Source organism: Suricata suricatta, chromosome 8, assembly GCF_006229205.1.
Source record: "Suricata suricatta isolate VVHF042 chromosome 8, meerkat_22Aug2017_6uvM2_HiC, whole genome shotgun sequence".
NCBI classification, from domain to species: domain Eukaryota; kingdom Metazoa; phylum Chordata; class Mammalia; order Carnivora; family Herpestidae; genus Suricata; species Suricata suricatta.
In genome coordinates this window covers 68778534-68779597 of record NC_043707.1, presented here as the reverse complement: position 1 = coordinate 68779597, position 1064 = coordinate 68778534, and the positions used below count along the sequence as shown (strand labels likewise).

The 1064-nt window shown below is 40.5% G+C and overlaps 1 protein-coding gene across 1 annotated transcript in view; it reads left to right on the top strand.

The window, feature by feature from the left end:
• Window positions 1-506: 506 nt before the first annotated feature.
• The window catches only part of LOC115297644 (guanylate-binding protein 6-like), a gene marked incomplete at its 5' end in the record, with an annotated part of 29855 nt that continues 29297 nt past the window's right edge, over window positions 507-1064 (top strand). The window contains 2 exons of the mRNA XM_029945806.1: window positions 507-625; window positions 816-1064. The exon at window positions 816-1064 is cut by the window's right edge and continues 286 nt beyond it. Coding sequence (XP_029801666.1) covers window positions 507-625; window positions 816-1064 — 368 coding nt within the window. The remainder of the gene's footprint in view (window positions 626-815) is intronic.

Below are 1064 nucleotides of genomic sequence, written 5' to 3'. Positions count from 1 at the left end.
TATGGGTATTTAGCACCACTTTGACATAGTCATCTTGAAAGTAACAGTTGCCACTTTTCAGTTTGCTTTTTAAATATAAGGGAAAAGTGGGAAGCATTCAGTCACTTCCAATAAATATTTGTTGAATTTAATTGAACATTATTTAAGTCTCTGGTTACGGGAATTATGGTATCTTTTATATACTTACATATAAAATGAATAGATGCTAACCCTCATCATTGAATACTAATTGCATACCAGGTTATGTACCGGTATGTATCTATGTTCTTTTATGTTCTCCAATTGAGGAAAAAGAAAGCTCTGTGAAGATGAGAATCTTTGTGTATATGAAAAAAATCACAATCACTTTGTAATTGTCAAAGTTGATATCAGTATTTATGTCTGTCTTCAAAGTTATTTCTTTGCATGGCAAGTATGTTAGCTGAAATAATAAATGAAAGACTGATGGAGTAAGTGTCTGAATGAATTTCTAAAGAGCTAAGTCCTAAAACTCTTGCTCGAATGTGCTTTGCAAGGGGGACCCTAAGAATGACTCCTGGATCTTTGCCCTGGCTGTGCTTCTGAGCAGCACTTTCGTCTACAACAGCTTGGGCACCATCAACCACCAGGCCCTGGAGCAGCTGCAGTATCCTTTTCAGGCAACAAAGCACCGTGTTTCATTAGGTTTATGGGAACAGAGATCAAGTTGGTTTCTCCTTTGCTGCCATTTAGTTGTCTCTGGTGGACTCGAGGGGACCCAGGGCAAAAGGAAGTGTTCCTAATAAATAATGTGGGAGTTTGGGGTACGAACTTGTTCTTCCTTAACGGAGCCCTAGTTATGTGACAGAGCTCACAGAACTAATCAGGACAAAGTCCTCTCCAAAAGAGGACGGAATAGAAGATTCTACAGAGTTTGTGAGTTTCTTTCCAGACTTTATCTGGACTGTGAGGGATTTCACCCTGGAGCTGAAGTTAAATGATTACCCTATCACAGAAGATGAGTACCTGGAGAATGCCTTGAAGCTGATTCAAGGTATCAGAGCATGGCCAGGGCAGTGGATAGTTCAACGGGGGGGGGGGGGGGG